The sequence below is a fragment of the Podarcis tiliguerta genome (genome assembly GCF_965153285.1).
Source record: "Podarcis tiliguerta genome assembly, chromosome: 1".
NCBI classification, from domain to species: domain Eukaryota; kingdom Metazoa; phylum Chordata; class Lepidosauria; order Squamata; family Lacertidae; genus Podarcis; species Podarcis tiliguerta.
In genome coordinates this window covers 112637606-112655276 of record NC_139534.1, presented here as the reverse complement: position 1 = coordinate 112655276, position 17671 = coordinate 112637606, and the positions used below count along the sequence as shown (strand labels likewise).

At 43.3% G+C, this 17671-nt stretch overlaps 1 protein-coding gene across 3 annotated transcripts in view; it reads left to right on the top strand.

Annotated features, from left to right (window-relative positions):
* The window catches only part of LOC310674741 (cation channel sperm-associated auxiliary subunit beta-like), a 68857-nt gene extending 53521 nt beyond the window's left edge, over positions 1-15336 (top strand). For all 3 annotated transcript variants that reach the window (XM_083434356.1, XM_083434354.1, XM_083434355.1), the window contains 10 exons: positions 504-700; positions 1403-1729; positions 2299-2438; positions 5522-5728; positions 7266-7376; positions 8780-8890; positions 10285-10423; positions 11285-11385; positions 13375-13449; positions 14781-15336. In XM_083434356.1, coding sequence (XP_083290482.1) covers positions 504-700; positions 1403-1729; positions 2299-2438; positions 5522-5728; positions 7266-7376; positions 8780-8890; positions 10285-10423; positions 11285-11385; positions 13375-13449; positions 14781-15002 — 1630 coding nt within the window. In that variant the 3' untranslated portion in view covers positions 15003-15336. The remainder of the gene's footprint in view (positions 1-503; positions 701-1402; positions 1730-2298; positions 2439-5521; positions 5729-7265; positions 7377-8779; positions 8891-10284; positions 10424-11284; positions 11386-13374; positions 13450-14780) is intronic.
* The last annotated feature ends 2335 nt before the right edge of the window (positions 15337-17671 follow it).

The following is a 17671-nucleotide window of genomic DNA, read 5'->3' as shown; positions in this document are numbered from 1 at the left end:
ATCTGCTGTCTTCCAGGGATGTGATATTGCTAGAGCCAGAAGGAACAGGTTCAGATAATATGGCCCATGAAATATTGTACCTACTGGGTGTACCTAACTTGGAGATTAAGGGGTATTTTCGTGTGATTTGATTTAATATTTGTCTTCTGCTTTCCCCACAACAACTGTTGAGCTCAAAGTGGCTCACAGTAACAATAATACCATTACAAGTTAACAGACATTGTGATCATGGTAGTAAATTCAAAGCACAGGAGAATATAAAGCTAAAGACAAATTCATCAAAAAATTACAATTCAGTACAAAATCATAGTGATTCAAAAGATCAGAAATAGCTGCTGAACAGCAGCCCTGTGCCAGCTGACATGCTTGAAACCACAATTTTCTCTTAGTACAATTTTCCAGCAAGGGAATCTTAGGAACTAGTCGAAATTCGTTAAAATTCATTAGATGTGTGATCTGACATCATCAAGGTGGTATTAAATGTATGCTTCTTTTTAATTTAGGCCAGGAGGATCGTGTATAATCAGAGAGGTTTTTAGGACGCCAGCTCCTCCGGGCTTTATATCAGCTGTACTGGTAGATGTTCTAGATCGGTTTCCTGTTGAATCTAAAACTGCTAGCCCTTGTACAGCAAATACTTTAAGAGTTTTGCCCCCTACAGGAGGCAGTATATCATACAGGCTTCAGCTGACTTCTCCAGGTTTGTGCATCACCTGATAATGAAAAGTTTTTGGAAGGAGGGTCTTTGGCTTATGCTAATTACACTTAAGTGGGGAAATATATAGGAAAAGAATTGTAGGAAATACTAGTCGTCTAAGAGTGGTTGCATGATGGTGGCCCCTGCCCAGCATTTCCTAATTTCCTATGTAGCCTCTTTTATATGTTCCTCGTCATCCAGTCATTTTTATTTCTACTAGATCCTCTTCCTAAATCAACAGCCAGCCAATCAGTCTCCAACTATGTGTAAATTCATAATTTTCTTATGGAGACAAAATGGCAAAATGAAGGAAGGATACGGACGGTGTATCCCAGAAAAGTAAGGTAAGGAGTTAATCTGGTAGCCCCATAAAAAGAAGAGAAAGAGCCCCCAATTTCCAGCCTGTGAATGAAGCATGGGATTTCAGCCTTCACTTGACACTGCCTGCATTTCTGAGGTTTCTAGGAAAATAAAAAGTTTCATGAGCTGTGGGAGTTACAGGGCTGCTGTTGACTAGGAGAGCCACACAGGTAGTGGCAGTCTGTCAAAAATTAGGAATCTAAACTTTATATCAAAGAAGCCATAGCTTCAGGTCAGTTTATCTTTTGTGTAAATTAGGCATATTCATAGCAGCAGCAACAACAACAAAGGGAAATGCAGCTTCTGCACATTGAATGATGTTTTCATTATTTTCTTGTTTTCCAGGTGTGAATATATTTAAACCAACCGATCTTGAGAAAACAGTGGTGATTCCAGGCAGTAGCAGTTTCTTCATTGTTCAAGTTGTGGATGACCAAAATGCTTTAGGAGATGCTACCATGCCTAATAGGGTACTTTTAAATACAGACATTCCACCTGGGAGGTGGTTCTTGTATGACTTTGGCACCGTAAATAAAAGAAAATGGAAAATTGTTGTTGACATATGTAGATATACAATACAACAGTTTGATGACCTACCACGCCATGCCATTAAATACTTGGATATTGGGTCAAAGCTGGAATTGAAATTCAGAGTGACTCCAATTAATGTAGGTAAGACTGCACATACCGTATTTTTCGCTCTATAAGACGCACCAGACCACAAGACGCACCTACTTTTTGGAGGAGGAAATTCTGGCTTCTGTGATAGATGCGCAGCCTGCATTTGCTCCATAAGACGCACACAAATTTCCCCTTACTTTTTAGGAGGGGAAAAGTGAGTCTTATCGAGCAAAAAATATAGTATTTCTTGTCTCTCTACTCTATTCTCTATAAAATGTCTGAAAGTGTTTGCAATCATATGAAAGCAAACTCTTTATAAGTTATGATCCTCACGCTAATAATTTAACTGAAATTCAACAAAATGTATTTTACATATATTTTTATCCTATTGACTCCCATCCTGCCTATAGATCTTTCATACGGATTTCTCATTTTGATGTGCATTTGTACACAGATGTATATGAAATAAGGGTATGCTGGAATCAGCCAAAATCCTCAAGTATTTTTCAACCCAACTGCAGTCTCAGAGTGGAGCTAAGTTTTGCCTTTTGTGTGAGGTTGTTCTACAGGAAAGAAATATTGGAAATGAACATTATTCTCATTGTTGTTTCCTTCCACAGCGTATAATGTGTTCCATAATAGGCTAATTCACATTGTAATTGGAAGGCCTTCTCTCCTGGATGTGAGAACAAGAACTTATTTTGACGACAACAATAGCAATTTAATCGATATCACTGTTCACAGTAGATTTTTTGAAAAGGTAACATGCCGCTAGCTTTTTTCAGAGTACCTTGATAAAGTACACGCAGCTTTAATGTGCATTCAGACTCCAAAAAACTATGTTAGCAATCTTCTCCCGTGTTTTTGTACAAAAAGGTAACATGCCGCGAGCTTTTTTCAGAGTACCTTGATAAAGTACACACAGCTTTAATGTGCATTCAGACTCCAAAAATCTTCTCCCCGTGTTTTTGTACAAAACAAACTTATGTTGGTTTTAGACCAGTTTACGCTATGGCTCTCCTCCCTAAAAATTGTAGATTAATGAGACTTGGTTGCTAGATGTGTTGGGCATTCATTGCAGATGTTAGTAGCTTTGGTGGTGAGCTGGCAGGGAGGGGCCAGCTTGTGTGCTGGGAAAAGGCATTGGGTTGGATACTTAGTGTAACCTGGGGGTGAGAGGGAGCCTCTCCTGTTGGACATGTAAAAATCTCAGGTTACCCTGGTAAAGGCGTCTGGGTTGAAATCCGAAGGTCCAGATGACGTGAGGTGGGGGTGATGGGCCAAGGGCTTCCGTTCAGTGGCCAGGGGCTGTCAGCTTAGTTTACCAGCATCTTGAGGGGACACTTAACCCAGGACTGACATTGTGAATAATCATCCAGCAGTCAGGTAGGATGATTTGGGATACACACCCAATGCCTATGCCAAAACTTCATGGCCAATTTATTTCCAAGTTCTTCTCATGTCGTTTTTGTTGCTTACTTCCCAGTTCCCAAGGCACACTGCGCACGGGCCTGCAATCCCCCTCCCACAAGCACAAGCACATTTTAAAAGCTATAAAATGTTAATAAGCCCAAACGCCTGACAAACATTTTCACCTGGCAACTAAAGATATGCATTGAAGGCACCAGGGAAGCCTCCCTAGGGGGAGCGTTCCACAAATGGGGAGCTACCACAGAAAAGGCCCGCTTTTGTGATGGCACCCTCCAGACCTCTTGTAGAGAAGGCACATGCAGAAGGGCCTCAGGTAATGATTGCAGGGTCCTGGTTGGTTTAGATAGGGTGAGGTGGTCCTTGAGGTATTATAGTCCTGAGCCGTTTAAGGCTTCATGGGTCAAAGCAGCACCAATTGGCAGCCTTTGGGGGGAACGCAACACTGATACAAAAACCAGCCACTCATAGTGTTACACTCCTTTTAATAGCCCTCACCCTACCCCTAATCACCTTCAGGCACCAGTTTAGCACAGACACAGCTATATGGTATAAGACTACACTACAAGGTTTACTGAAAGCAATGGGATGCAAGTTATTAATGACTACAGTGCAATTGTATCTTACACAGGCATTCCGTTCAAAGCAGTCTGCGTATCTGCAAAAATGTGTATATTCAAATCATTGGAACTGGACCCCTTCATGAGCATCCTGGGACTCCAGAAGCCCTGAAGTGCTCTTGCGAGATCTCACAGGTCCATCCAAGTTCTCTTAAAATCTCCCAGGAGCACCCCAGACCCGTCATGCAGATAGGCAAAGCATGGCAGAGATAGCTTAAAATTACTTTTTTGCATCAGATTTTCCTGGTGCAAAAATAGCTTTTAAGCTCTCTGCCTTGCTTCTCAAGCAAGGTGCTCGCCTCCTGCCAGCTCCTTATTCAACTTGCAAGATTTCAACCAGCCAGACTTCAACTGCGTATGGTTGAAATCAGGCAAATTAAATGCATGTATGACGTGGTCGTACTGTAGGTCTATTGTTATGAATGGGGCCCAGTCCCAGCTATCTTTACCTGATGTGTGACCCTTGTCTTTATATGGATATATTGTTGTCATATGTTTGTTTTGGAGTATTAGATTAATAATATTTATTATTCCTGTTTGAGAAACATTTGTCATATGATAATTCTTAAAACTATTCCAATGGAAGACAGAATTTGGATTTCTTCTAGTACGTACAATGCACACATGCTGTGCTGGCGAAATGAATGCTAATGCCTTATGTCAACAGCCATGCTTGCATGGTTAAGGCTCTATGGCAGGGGTCAGCAAACTTTTCTACCAGCGGGCTGGCTCACTGTCCCTTAAATCAGGCTGGACCACACACACACACACACCAGCAGAAGGGGCTTCTCTCTCTCCCCCAGCCCCTCCCTCCCCGATTTCCTACCTCCTCTGGCAGTGGTTGGGAGCTGGCAGCAGTGGCGGCAGCTCTCGCTTCTGGAAGAGCTTTCCCGGGTGCCAGGCACAGGGCCAGCAGGCATGCCAAGCTCCGGCCGAAGCCCTGCGATGCGCCCATGGGCCTCTCTGTCCATGGCTGGCATGGCTTTGAATTGGCCAGTGTTGCTGCCTGCCCAGAGGTGTCTGCTGCTTAGAATTGGCTGCAGGAGCTTCCTGAAGCCAATCCACAGCCACCCACACGCCCATCATGGAAGTCAGTCCCCCGTGGTGAGATGGGCTTCTCTCTCTCCCCCAGGCCCTCCCCTTCTCCTGCTTTCCTACCTCCTCCGGCGGTGGTTGAGAGCCGGTAGCGGTGGTGGCACCTCTCGTTTCTGGAAGAGCTTCCCAGGTCTGGGCCAGTAGGCATGCCAAGCTCCGGCCGAAGCCCCACAACATGCCCACAGGCCTCTCTGTCCATGGCCTCGCTGGCCAATCTGAAGCCTCGCCGCCTGTGTGCTGAGGAAACCAGGGACGGCTCTCAATTGCTGCGGGAGCTTCCTGAAGCCAATCCAAAGCCACCTGCATGCCAATCGCGGAAGTCAATCGCCGCGCTGTGCCAGTTTAGCATGGGGACTGACCGGGCAGGGTCCTCAGGCTGGATTAAAGAGCCCCTCTGGCCTTATCCGGCCCACAGGCCTTAGTTTGCTGACCTCTGCTCTATGGAGTCAGCTTCATTAGTCGAAAAACAGCGCTTTAAATGCATTATAAATATGCAACACCAAATAGTGCTGGAGAAAAAACAAACAAACAAAATTCTTTGCGATTTTCCATAGTGTTTGTTTTGTTATAATGATTTAATTTCTGACTTATTTATAGTGGGTTCCCCCCTGTGTGTAGATCCATTCTATGATGGGAAGCTAATTATATTCATCTATGTTGGAGACCAAGTAATGTTATGCTTTTTCATAAACATCCCTAGGGTAAAACCACCATAGCTGTTATCGCATTGGGATCTCTCCGATGTGAATTGACAACTCTTGTCTTAACGCTGAAGAATTCCTGCTCCTATCTTAAATCAATGCACTATGTTCTATCTGCTAAAACCTCTCCTTCGGACTGGCTAGTTGAGGATGTCAGCGCTGAACCAAACGGCTCAGCGATTGCCAGACTTTTAAAGCAGCTACCGGTAAGGATCCTAAATCCTACATTTTAGTTTAGAATTCTTTCGTACCCTTTCTTAAATGTTCTGAACAGGGGAAGGGCACAGATGTACCCATTGTTCTACGAAGCCCCGGGATACATTTTTCCAAAGCCATACCCAGGCACAAGACTCCTGAGTTGGATGGATTTAAGTGTGGCCCAAGAAACAGATAGCAATGCTGAGGACGTCACTACACTCTCTAGCATCTGTGTCAGTGAAGCAGACAAGTAAAAGCTAACTTCTTCTGATAGAAGGCAGGGTCAACATTTCCAACTATCTTTTTTTAAAAAATCAATTTTTTAAATGTTTCATTAATAACAATCCTATGGAGGCCACATTAATTCGATGCCAAATCATGCCAAATCACAATACAATCAAAAGAGCCAACTAAACAGTTCCGAATTAAACATTTTTGGATGACTTCCCGTGTTCTGGATATCAGGAGTTGATGTTATTCCTTGATCCTGCACCAATTCCGATCTTAATCATCTCCAGATCAAAACCTTGGCACTCAGTGGCTGATTCATTTCGCAGGTTACCATTCTCTTTCTTCCAAAACACGTATGTTTCTTAAGTCCGAAATTCAGATACATCTTAAAAGAAACAGAGATACCTCCGCTCATGGCGAATGCATCAGGGAGTTTCCAATACGTGCAGTGCTATGCCCTCTGCGTCCCTTCATTACGTCTGGGCTTCAGAGCTCTTCTCAGGATATTTGAATCAGAAGCCCTTTTATTTCCTTTCCCCCCATTCTTTTCTTTCCCCACTCTTTTATTATTTTCATCTTCATGTTTTTTTTTCCTGCCTTCCTTTGGTCCTGCTTTTGGTGGTGTTGTTTTTATGTCCTCTGCTCTGGGTCAATGAGGGGGTGTATGCACATGAAGGTGAGGGCTGGCTGGTGAAGGACCCTGTGTGAGAGGCAGGGAAAGGAAGGTCTCCCAGGGTGGGAGGCTGGAAGAAGGGAAGCTCCCAGGTGAGATCTGGGAAGAACCACCCCCTTATGTGTGAGACACGGCTTGAGATCTACCTTTGAGAGAGGATTGCATTTCTCTCTCTTTCTCTTTCTGTTTTCATTTAGATTAGTTTGCTTTTTAAATTTGTTCTTTTATCTGTATTAATAAAGCCTTAATAAAATTTTATTTTATTTTTAAAAAAGAAAGAAATCTGTGCTGCTGGTAATAATCGTATGAATACAGGGTTGGGGAGATGACACAACAGGGAAACCAGTCTTATTTTTCATCATATAATTTCCCTCTTTTTTCATTTACAAAGATTATCACACGAATAAATTTATACAACCAATTAGAAAACATAAAATCCTTGACCCTTTCTGTGCTTACTTATGTTTTATCTTTTATCACTGCATAGCCAATTCATATCTATTTACTATTCATCCTTTGTATTTTATTTAAATGATTTTCACTGCACGTTTTTATGTAAGTCCCGCTAACGATTTAAGTTGTTTGCAAAAATTCTTCAAATAATAAATTTCCCCCATTAAAATGTGTTGTTTTTCGTCCAGGTGAACTACAGGCCACCATCTGTTTTGGGAATTGCTGTTCCACTCACAGAAAACTTCTATAATGCTGACCCCAGCAAACCTAAACTGAGGGATTATTTTACAAATTCAAAAGTAAGTCTTCATAGCTACTCCTGTAAGAGCTTTGAGAATGCACGTTTTAAAAAATTGCTATCCATTTTGCACTCCGTGCGGTTGCATGTTCTTTACATACATATACACGCATTAAGAAAAGAGATTTCTAATTAAGAGGAGAATATTGAAATTCAACTTCCAGATAAGCATTTCTATAGAGTTTGCCCCAGAATTTGGCATCCTGCTTGCACATACTATAGACTCAACACCTGTCTTCTTCCCACTATAAATAGCTACATACTATTCTGAGAAAAATAACCTGAAAACTTGGGCTCAAATCCTTATGTTTTAACTTTATGGCCACCTCATTGCCACCTCATATCACTTGCCAAACCTTTGCAATAATAGGACAGATCAGGATCAGAACATAAGTTGACACAATTGCCCAACTACTTTCCACACACTCAAGGTAAATTTACTTTAGGAGCTATGGAAACAATTTGAAGCACCCAGAGCAGTCAATATGAGCATTTCCTTTTTTTGCCCTAGGTGAACTCTACTGCCTCACCCCATTTTACAATCCTCCATGTTTTCCTGTTCTATCAACAAGAGGCAGTAGAGGATTGTATGCATAGCTCCTTTTGCACTATTCCATATATTCAAGATAATGATATTTTACATCTGATTAAAGACTCTCAAAGCCCACAGTATCAAGGCTGCTTAAGAATATGGAGAGTGTAGAGAAGAAAAAGGGAAAGGCTGAAAAGCAGGCAGAGAATTTCATCTGCAAAATCATTTGCTGTCATCCAAGAGCCCCAATGTCCATTCAGCTCCTTTGTCTCTTGCTCAAGAGAATGCTTCTCTTCAACCCAACTGCATATCACGCTTCCTGTTCACTAAGGAACAAAAGTTATTGCATAGTTCTCTTTGCCCTGACTCTCCCTTTCTTTCTGACAACCCTTTTCCACCAAATTTGAACGTACTGGGTTCTTCAGTCCACTGATAGTTGTAAAACTATAGACTGATTCAGAGGTCAAATGATTTCCATTGCATATGTTGGTCTACTTTGTAAGCACAGTCGAGAATTACCTTCATTATACCTTCTTTGGGACACAGGTGGCACTGTGGTCTAAACCACAGAGCCCAGGGCTTGCCGGTCAGAAGGTCGGCGGTTCAAATCCCCACAACAGGGAGAGCTCCCATTGTTCGGTCCCAGCTCCTGCCCACCTAGCAGTTCGAAAGCACATCAAGTGCAAGCAGTGGGAAGGTAAACAGCATTTCTGGTTCACCAGAAGTGGCTTTGTCATGTTGGACACATGATCCAGAAGCTGTCTGCGGACAAACCCCGGCTCCCTCGGCCCGTAAAGCGAGATGAGCGCCACAACTCCAGAGTCGTTCGCGACTGGACCTAACAGTCAGGGGTCCCTTTACTTTTTCCACAGAATTCTGGACGGTACAAGCAATGTGCTGGAAAGTCAAATCGCTCTGAATGTGGATGTACAGAAAATATGAAGCTGTCCTTTTCTGTTGCCTTTTCTGATTGCAAGGAGAAGGTAAGGTCTATGCCTACATGTGCAGCTTTTTGTTTGTTATTCTGAGGAGTTATATAGTATCCTGGAACCATTACATCCAGTATGTAAAGTATATAAAAATAACAGTACATTAAGAAACCTAAGAAGATAAAAATACCCTTAGCTAGCGCTGAGAAGATGACAATGTTGTGGCAGGCAAACATCTCTGGGGAGGAAATTCTGCAAATGGGGCGTCATAACCAAAGAATCCTTTCTCTGGCTGCCTTCTGCCATGCCAAGGAGAATTTCTAAAGACTCCCATGGTTCTTCAAGGTGCTTGGGTCCCAAGCTGTATAGGGCTTTAAAGGCGAACTTTGAATTCTGCTTAGAAATGAACTGGTAGCTAGTGAAGCCTTTTAAGCCACTCACAGTTACTAACTTAGCAGCTGTATTCTGCAGTAACTGCAATTTCTGAGCAGTCTCCAAAGGTATCCCCAGATGCAGCCCAATACAGTAGTCAATCCTTGTTTCCAGATAACGGTGACCAGGCTATTGCTTTCCAGAAGAAGCTGCAGCTGGCACACCAGCCTAAATTAATGTGAAAGACATTCCTTCCCACAAAGGCTTATCTGGTTCTCCATTGACAAAGCTATATTTAGGAGTGTGCTCAATCTAAGAATTTGATCCTTTAGAGCAATGTTTCCCAACCTTTTCCCAACCGTGGCCCTCTTCTGACCTTGTGTTCTTCCTTTAGCCCACCCCACATGGACGTAGCCAAGAGGGGGGCAAGGGGGCAGCTGTCTTCCCATAAGTAAAAATCAAGTAAAATCCATGCAGAGCCAGTCCGACGCTGCTGATGGGCCCTGCTATCATCGGCAACATACGATGGCTCTGATCCGCTAGGTGCTGAGGTAGATTGCACCCTGAACCTTGCAGAGTCAGGCCCAGGCTGCCACCGGACCCAGCACTGGCAGCAACAACAAGCAGCTCTGGCTCGCCCAGCCCTACCCATTGCCACCCCACCACCGCACTTAGCTGACCTGGGAGTTCTGGACTGTGGGCTCTACTGGTCAAAACGGGAGCCTCAGCGATTGCCCTTTCTTTCTGGAAACAAACCAGGACTACTCCAAGAAAACACTCATGGCAAAAATGCCTCCTTACCAGCTTGTGAAACGCTACTTTAGAAGTAGTGCAACCTTATGCATAACAGATTTAACAGATGTGCCACCTACCCACAGAATCTCAGACCTTCTGGGACTGGTTTTCAGTCCATTGGTTTTCATTCAGCTCATTACCAATTTGTAGGTCCAGCATCAGACTTCCTATTTAGCAGAACTAAACCAGATTATGTAAATACTTACATTTGTGTCATTCCATGTCTTTCCATGCAGGCATCATTTTAATGTCAGTGATTTCTATATATGTTTCATTGCCAGGCCCTGCGAATGAAATTCCCAGTATCAAGGCTTCCTCTCTATTTCACCATTGAGGATGAGGGTCGCTTTGTAAATCTGACATCTCCCTATTTTATCACAATCATAGAAGTCAACAACAGAACCAACTGGAAAGTTTCAGGTAGGGAGCCGAAGAAACTTGGGATTCATCATTATCTTTCATATCGGAGAGTTCCTGTTGGAAATACTTGCTGTCAATATATTTTCAGGCTCTCTTTCTTGCCCTATAGTAGATGTGAGGAACCTTTGGTCCCCTGTATGTTGCTGAATTCCCATCATCCCTATCCATTGGCCATGCCTGCTGGGGCTGTTGCAAGTTCTAGTTCAGGGAAGACTTGATGTGGAAAGACTTGAATCTAGTCCAATTCTTTCTGCATGCAAAACCTATTACACCCACAGACCCTTAAGGCCTGAAACAAGCATAACACAACCCATTGGTTTACCATGGGTACACCCCTCCCCCTAGCTGTTCTTCCTCCTCTAGGTCTCCTGCTAGCTTTTACCATGACTAATAGTTATGGTGGCACTTCGGCTATAACAAAGAGGAGTTCAGGTTAAGCAACATTTCATATTAATGTTTGCCCACACCTCTCCTTCTTCACCCACTCGTGATAATTACCGGTAATCACTGTTAGTGCTTTTTTTCTGGGGGGATGCAGGGGTACGCATAACCCTAAACATTTTGTGAATCTAAGTTTGGCCTCATTGAGGGGCAGTATTTCAATATGAGTAGAAAAATGAGAGTACCCCTAAACTTTTTTTTAGAAAAAAAGCACTGCTGTTTGTTAACCTCTGGAAAGCCGCTGTAGAAGACCCTGTGCAGCTCTAATACATCATGCTGTGCCTCTGATACCTTTCTTACTTTTACATTTCGTGAGAAATAGATCTGGCTATTCATCTGTATACTGGCCCTACTGAAATGTAAAAAAGAAGGAAGAAACTCAAACCTACCACTCTGCGACTGTTTTAACTGTTTTTTCAGGTACCAATGAAACATCAAGTATGTTAAAAATGAAAAAATATTTGGAGCACAGACTCAAAACTGAACTATATAACCCAGATGGCCTATCTATAACGATAACTGTAAGTGCCAGAGAAAATACATACAGTGCTACCTCGGGTTACAAACACCTTGGGTTACAAACACTTCAGGTTACAAACACTTCGGGTTAGACTCCACTAACCTGGAAGTAGAACTTCGGGTTAAGAACTTTACCTCAGGATGAGAACAGAAATTGCACGCTGGCGGCACAGCGGCAATGGGAGACCCCATTAGCTAGAGTGGTACCTCAGGTTGAGAATGGTTTCAGGTTAAGAGCAGACCTCTGGAATGAATTAAGTTCGTAACCAGAGGTACCACTGTACCTTAAACCAAACTCTTCTTACCTTAAACTCTTTGTACCTGAGTGGTCCAACTTTTCAAACAAAGTGGATCACAAGAGTACTCAAACCCTTTCAAAGTGCCCCAATTTTCCTGCATCATCCCAGAATTTGAAGAAGCCATCCCAGCTTCTGATTTGATCCTTTTGTTGTTTAGTCGTTGAGTCATGTCCGACTCTTCGTGACCCCATGGACCAGAGCACGCCAGGCACTCCTGTCTTCCACTGCCTCCCGCAGTTTGGTCAGACTCATGTTTGTAGCTTCGAGAACACTGGCCAACCATCTTGTCCTCTGTCGTCCCCTTCTCCTTGTGCCCTCCATCTTTCCCAACATCAGGGTCTTTTCCAGGGAGTCTTCTCTTCTCATGAGGTGGCCAAAGTATTGGAGCCTCAGCTTCACGATCTGACCTTCCAGTGAGCACTCAGGGCTGATTTCCTTAAGAACGGACGCGTTTGATCTTCTTGCAGTCCATGGGACTCTCAAGAGTCTCCTCCAGCACCATAATTCAAAAGCATCAATTCTTGAATTGATTTGATCCTAGAATGTCCCATTTACCCCCTCCAGTGCCACTGCTGACCCTGGAGAGGAGGATGCTGCGCTTTCGCACAAGTTAGCATGGCACCAAAAGACATATGTCCTGATTTTCATAAGAGGATGAAAATCAGGTGTCATGCTGACTTGTCTGTGTACCTCGACACCAAACCTGTGGGTCACACAAAGCCTAGTCATGTGGGCAGGTGGTGTGGTGGAACAAGGCCTAAAATTGATGCATGCCCCACCCCCAGCCCTGTGCTGCCTTCCCAAAGCTGGGTAATGTCAGGGAACTGCCATTGGAGCGGGAGGAGGTGAGAGGGCTCCCGGACGATGGTGGAGAGGGTCCCAGTAGGAGGAGGAATAGCCCATACGCTGGGGAAGGAAATCAGCGCAACACCAGTGGAGAAGGGGAAGAGATAGAGGAAGCGGAGACTTGGCTCCAGGACTCTTCACTTGAGACAAGCGGAGAGGGGACAAGTGCCCCGTTGCCCACGCCCACAGTGCGTAAAAAACTTTCGCGCAGGCAACGGGGGAGGAGACTGGGCGTCAAGCAGCTTTTATGTTGGAAAAGGTTTAAGAAACGCCCACTGACGGATTCTGCCAGCGACTGAGGCAGCCACGAGATAGAGGCTCCTCTGTCAGAAAGGGTTCAACCATGCAAGACAGCCACGAGTAAAGGCAATTTACACACAAGCAATCCCAAGAACCGTTACAGGTAATAAAGGCATCAGGCCTTGGGAAGGAGACAGGAGGGCTCTAAGATCCTGTCAGCCCTCACAGCTCCTTCTCAGCACTTACCCAACTTAAAGAAGGCAGCACGAGGGTTGGGGAGGGGGCATCAGATGTCGCTGAGGGGTCGGGGGAAAAGCCTTGAGGTCCACATGCAGCCCTTGGACCACATGTTGGGCCACCTGCAATATACATTTGACATTAAGTAATTTGCATATTAAATCAAAATGTCAGAAATTCACTGTTCCAAGGATATAACACAACTGCTAGCAACACTGATTTTAAGGCTGTAGTTATACCGACATGGTACTGCACATTATTTCTGTGAAACGTTTCAACTGAATTAATAGCCAAGGATTACAATTTTAATTAAAAAATGAAAACAAATGTTACTGCATATTAGTAACAACTTTCCCCCCTTTCCAACAGGGATCTGAGCTTTTCCATTTCAGGGTATCAACTATTCCTGGAGTCTCCTTTTGTAACTTATTTGACGAATTTCAGGTATTGTCATTAGCTCTTTTTTAAAAACAACACACAAATTACACCATACTATAGAATGAATTAACAAACATAAAATAGGATACGAGATTGTACAAAATGTTTCCACATATTTAGCCCTTACTTCAGCACATTCCCAGAGAACAGCAGGAATTAGCGGGTGCAAGGGGGACTGGACTGGAGAAGGACACTTTAGGGAAACACACAGAAGTGGAAGCTAAAGCAGACTGGAGCTTTTACATATATATATAGCCTCATACAGGGTGTGTCTTTTAAAAGAGGCTCCGTGGAACATGTGTACTCTGTATCCACGGGGCCTCTTTTAAAGGACTCACCCTGTATATATGAATGACTTTCTGGATGTCAAGGCCCAGGTCTGAGGCAAGTACTCTTTAGTGAGAGAAGCCCAGCAGATATTTAAATAGCACAACTGTGACTTCGGTCATTGACTAAGAACACTGCAAGGCAGGAGTAGCCTCTTAGCTCACAAAGGCTTTGAATGGTGCCTGAAGATTTTGCTTTGTCACTTCTGTTGTACAAGCTCTAGAAACATAATTGTGGGGGGTGGGGTGGGAGTTAATTAAAGTTCAGAGTTTAGGCCATGTGCTTGCTCTGGCACAGCAATATGCCCCCTGCCCTCTTGGCAGGCCTGCCAGTGCCAAACATATGATCATGGAAAGGCTGCCATCTCAAACAAGAGCTGATAGAGTCACTTGGATAATCTGGGCCAGGTTAACTTTCTGCTCCAGCCTTTCCAATTTAATGCCTTCCAGGTGATTTGGGACTGCAAAGGGCTAATGGGGATGGAAGACCCAAATGTCTGGGAAGGCTAGTCTGCTCTGGCTGGCAGCACCTCTCCAATATTTCAGGGAGAGTTCCAGCATGGTTGCTGCCGGCTCCGCCTCCTATTTAAGCAGTTGGCCCCGCCTCCCTGCAGGGCTGATTAGCTAACTGAGCTTTGGTGGGAACTCCAATGGCTATCACAGGGAGTCAGGCCAGCCCAGCCAGCTGGTGGGTCCCAAGGGGCCGGGGTGCTGCACGTCGGCCCGCAAAAGGCTCCTACAAGGAAGATGTGAGCGCTCATTCTTAGCCCATACTTTTCTGGGTATTTTATTTTACGAGGTACAATATAATGCAGTATCTTGCAACAAACCGCATGCAAATTGCTTTCCCTATAAACTCAGATGAGTGCTTCTCTTCCCCCACCACTTAGATTTGCATATGCCAGCTTTCGCTATCACTTAGACCAGTTTCACTATCTTGTAGTCAACATTATGAAGAATAGTCAATTTAAAGGGAAGTGACTGTTGGAATTACAATATTTTCTGTTGCAGATTTATATTGACGATTCTCCACTGGCATTCCCAGGAAACTCTCTTATCACTTCAATGACGACTATTTTAATGGGAGGCATTATTTTTGTGGCATTTATTCTGTATCTATTTGAAATTGAGATAAGGAACTTCTTAAAAAGGAAACTAAGAAGAAATAAAGTGGCATCAAAACCCCCACCCAAGAGAGCTTCAGTAAATTCTGGTGATTCTGCAGGAAGTTGACTGGCAATAGTAATAACGTTATAATAATGTGTTGGTTTTTAAGACCCCCTGTTGCTTTTATCAGTAACTATGTTCCACAAATGTTAATGGTATTTTTTTTGAACGAACATATGTACAACTATTTCATCTTTAGCTGTAGTCTTTCTGTTTAGGAAAAATATTTTTGTAAAGAGGTGATGAATTTTCACTTGTTGATCCTTAGGATGAAACGCAATGCTTGTCCTGAATTTTACTGAAGTTTATTGGGCAAGATTTCCCCACCCCCTCCGAAAATGTCGCTGAAGCAGTATACAATAAAATAGTTCATATATTTAAAATACACTGCATTGCTAAATGTGTCTACTTACGCCTCTGTTTATTTTAATGTAGAGGTTATTTCTGGAACTCTCTAGATTTCTCCATAATTCAGCGCATGTTTGCAATTTGGTCTCTGGTTCCTCTGCCCCTTTGAAATCCAGCTTGCACTTCTGGGAGTTCTCGGTCCACATACTTCTTAAGCCTGTCTTGTAGACTTTTAAGCATAACCTTGCTAATGTGTGAAATTAGTGCAATTGTGCGATAGTTGGAGCATTCTTTGGCACTTCCCTTCTTTGGGATTGGGATGTAGACTGATCTTCTCCAATCCTCTGGCCACTGCTGAGTTTTCCAGCATATTGAGTGTAGCACCTTAACGGCATCATCTTTTAAATTTTTAAGTAGTTCAGCTGGAATATCATCACTTCCACTGGCCTTGTTATTAGCAGTCCTTTCTAAGGCCCATTTGACTTCACTCTCCAGGATGTCTGGCTCAAGGTCAGCAACCAGACTGCCTGCTGTGTATGAGACATCCATATCTTTCTGGTATAATTCTTCTGTGTATTCTTGCCACCTCTTCTTGATGTCTTGTGCTTCTGTTAGGTCCTTATCACTTTTCTCCTTTATTATGGTAATCTTTGTACAAAATGTTCCTTTCATTTCTCCAATTTTCTTGAACAGATCTCTGGTTTTTACCATTCTATTGTTTTCCTCTATTTCTTTGCATTGCTCATTTAAGAAGGCCCTCTTGTCTCTCCTTGCTATTTTTCAGAAATCTGCATTCAATTTCCTGTATCCTTCACTATCTCCCTCGCATTTTGCTTGCCTTCTCTCCCCCGCTATTTGTAAGGCCTCGTTGGACAGCCACTTTGCTTTCATGCATTTCCTTTTCATTGGGATGGTTTTCATTGCTGCCTCCTGTATAATGTTGTGAGCCTCCATCCATAGTTCTTCAGGCACTCTGTCCAGCAAATCTAAATCCTTAAACCTGTTCCTCACTTCCATTGTGTATTCATAAGGGAATTGATTTAGATTGTATCTTACTGGCCCCGTGGTTTTTCCTACTTTCTTCAGTTTAAGCTTGAATTTTGCTATAAGAAGCTGATGATCTGAGCCACAGTCAGCTCCAGGTCTTCTTTTTGCTGACTGTATAGAGCTTCTCCATCTTTGGCTGCAGAGAATATAATCAATCTGATTTCGATGCTGCCCATCTGGTGATGTCCATGTGTAGAGTCGTCTCTTGTGTTGTTGGAAAAGAGTGTTTGTGATGACCAGCTTGTTCTCTTGACAGAACTCTATTAGCCTTTGCCCTGCTTCGTTTTGAACTCCAAGGCCAAACTTGCCAGTTGTTCCTTTTATCTCTTGACTCCCTACTTTAGCATTCCAATCCCCTATAATGAGAAGAACATCCTTCTTTGGTGTCATTTCTAGAAGGTGTTGTAAGTCTTCATAGAATTGGTCAATTTCAGTTTCTTCAGCACCGGTAGTTGGTGCATAAACTTGAATTACTGTGATGTTAAAAGGTCTGCCTTCGATTCATATCAATATCATTCTATCATTTTTGAGATTGCATCCCAGTACAGCTTTCGTCACTCTTTTGTTGACTATGAGGGCCACTCCATTTCTTTTATGGGATTCTTGCCCGCAGTAGTAGATATGATGGTCATCCGAACTGAAATCGCCCATTCCCCTTCCATTTTAGTTCCCTGATGCCCAGGATGTCAATATTTATTCTTGCCATCTCATTTTTGACCACATCCAGCTTACCAAGGTTCATGGTTCTTACATTCCAGGTTCCTATGCAATATTTTTCTATACAGCATTGGACTTTCCTTTCGCTTCCAGGCATATCCGCAACTGAGTGATCAGCCGCTTCATCAGCTATGAATCTCCTTGTATTTGTCCTCTGTTCTTCCTCAGTAACTTGTTGGATGCCTTCCGACCTGAGGGACTCATCTTCCTTCTACTTCTACTTATGCTTCATTGACTATGCAAAAGCCTCTGACTGTGTTGACCACAGCAAACTATGGCAAGTTCTTAAAGAAATGGGAGTGCCTGATCACCTCATCTGTCTCCTGAGAAATCTCTATGTGGGACAAGAAGCTACAGTTAGAACTGGATATGGAACAACTGATTGGTTCAAAATTGGGAAAGGAGTACGACAAGGCTGTATATTGTCTCCCTGCTTATTTAACTTATATGCAGAATTCATCATGTGAAAGGCTGGGCTGGATGAATCCCAAGACGGAATTAAGATTGCCAGAAGAAATATCAACAACCTCAGATATGCTGATGACACAACCTTGATGGCAGAAAGTGGGGAGGAATTAAAGAACCTTTTACTGAGGGTGAAAGAGGAGAGCGCAAAATGTGGT